Source organism: Stegastes partitus, unplaced genomic scaffold, assembly GCF_000690725.1.
Source record: "Stegastes partitus isolate 25-593 unplaced genomic scaffold, Stegastes_partitus-1.0.2 Scaffold986, whole genome shotgun sequence".
NCBI lineage: Eukaryota > Metazoa > Chordata > Actinopteri > Pomacentridae > Stegastes > Stegastes partitus.
Window position 1 is genome coordinate 208,714 of NW_007578717.1, and position 1,570 is coordinate 210,283.

General features: G+C 41.9%; 1 protein-coding gene across 1 annotated transcript in view; it reads left to right on the top strand.

The window, feature by feature from the left end:
• The first annotated feature begins 1,209 nt into the window (after positions 1 to 1,209).
• pbdc1 (polysaccharide biosynthesis domain containing 1) overlaps positions 1,210 to 1,570 on the top strand; it is a 3,289-nt gene continuing 2,928 nt past the window's right edge. The window contains exon 1 of the mRNA XM_008294681.1: positions 1,210 to 1,239. Coding sequence (XP_008292903.1) covers positions 1,210 to 1,239 — 30 coding nt within the window. The remainder of the gene's footprint in view (positions 1,240 to 1,570) is intronic.

Below are 1,570 nucleotides of genomic sequence, written 5' to 3' on the forward strand. Positions count from 1 at the left end.
GATGGATGGATTATATTAGAGTTCTAAGACACTGCAGTATGAAACAATGACTCCACAAACTAAACCATGACTCAGCACATATGTCTTTAATAGAATAACAAACTTGTGGCGTTTTACTAAATATGAGACAAAGACTTTGCAGCACATTTTGAATTAAATACCATCCTACGATGTTTTTTTGACGACATGCTAGCCTATGACGTACATGTTCATCATGTCTTTGTGTATTTCATGCTCGTAACTCTTCCACAGTGTCTTTGTTTCCTCAGAATCCCAGCAGGCGGCTCAGAGGGAAGCTTTCAGGTCCTGCTGAGGTGATGCCTTCTCCTTCTCCAGAGAACTTTGCTCTCTGGGAATAAGACCACAGCGTTCCTGACACTGTGGGAAGCTACCGAAGCTTAACCCAACACACCTGTGTGTAACTGACCAATGGAAAACAAGTCCTGAATTCTCTGTTTCTGTATAAAACCTTTAAACTGTTTTTCTGTTGACAATCTGGAGGAATGTTAGAGTCACCATGTTGTACTCAATAAAAAGTTATTAACTCCAAACAGAATGTTTCTTGTATTATACTTTCTGGAACACAAACTAAACTATGACGTTTTTATAACGTTTTTGACGACATACTAAACTATGACGTTTTAAAGAATTTTTTTAACATTAACAGAAACGAAACCTCAAAGTCTGTAAAAACAAATGTGTGAGAAACACATTTAGTTCATGACTAAGTGACAAGGGTCCTTTAAAATACATGACGTCATCATGTGTTAGAGTTGAACACAGAGATTATAAAAGTGAAGATGCTTCACTCAGATGAATAAAATGTTTCGTTAAAGTCACATCAGCGCTGACAGAAGATATGAAGCTCTGTTGCTGTTTACACATTTAGCATGTTGCAACACGAGCTAGCATGAAGCTAACATGAAGCTAACATGGAGCTAACATCAGCTCCCAGTTGTTGTTGTTTATCTTCAAGATGAAAGCTGTCAAATGTTATATATGTTGTATATTCATTCAGTTTTGTCAACTTTATGGATGAATGAAGTTTAAAAGACTGTAAGTTAGTCTATTAGCGCCTCATTAGCTGAGTCACAGGAATCTGGAAAAACAACCAAACCCCTGACTTGTGTCCTGTGAACCTCAGCAGGACTCCAACAGCTCCACCTGCAGTGATGCATCTCTCTCATACACGATCTTCGTTCTGGAAACATGGCGTCTGAAGAGGCTCTGGCCGCTCTGGTAGGAATCTAACTACAAACCTTCGTGTTTTCAGCCCCAGTGGGTCGGAATCTGACCCCAGAGCCGCTTCAGAGGCTGAACTCAACCTGAAACACGAACAGAACCGAAAACAAGCGATCCACCGGAGCAGCGGGACAGTTAGCACACCGGCTAATGCTAACGCTAGCTGAGGACAAACACGTGTAGAATCAGAACCAGCGCAGCGACACCAAACAGCTGTTTGGGTTCATGAACCTGGACCTCAGGGGTCCGGAGATGGTCGGAGGACGGATTAGACTGTCAGTGTACGGAACCTCCGGTGTCTGGATGTAGCCGTTAGCTGCTGTTAGCT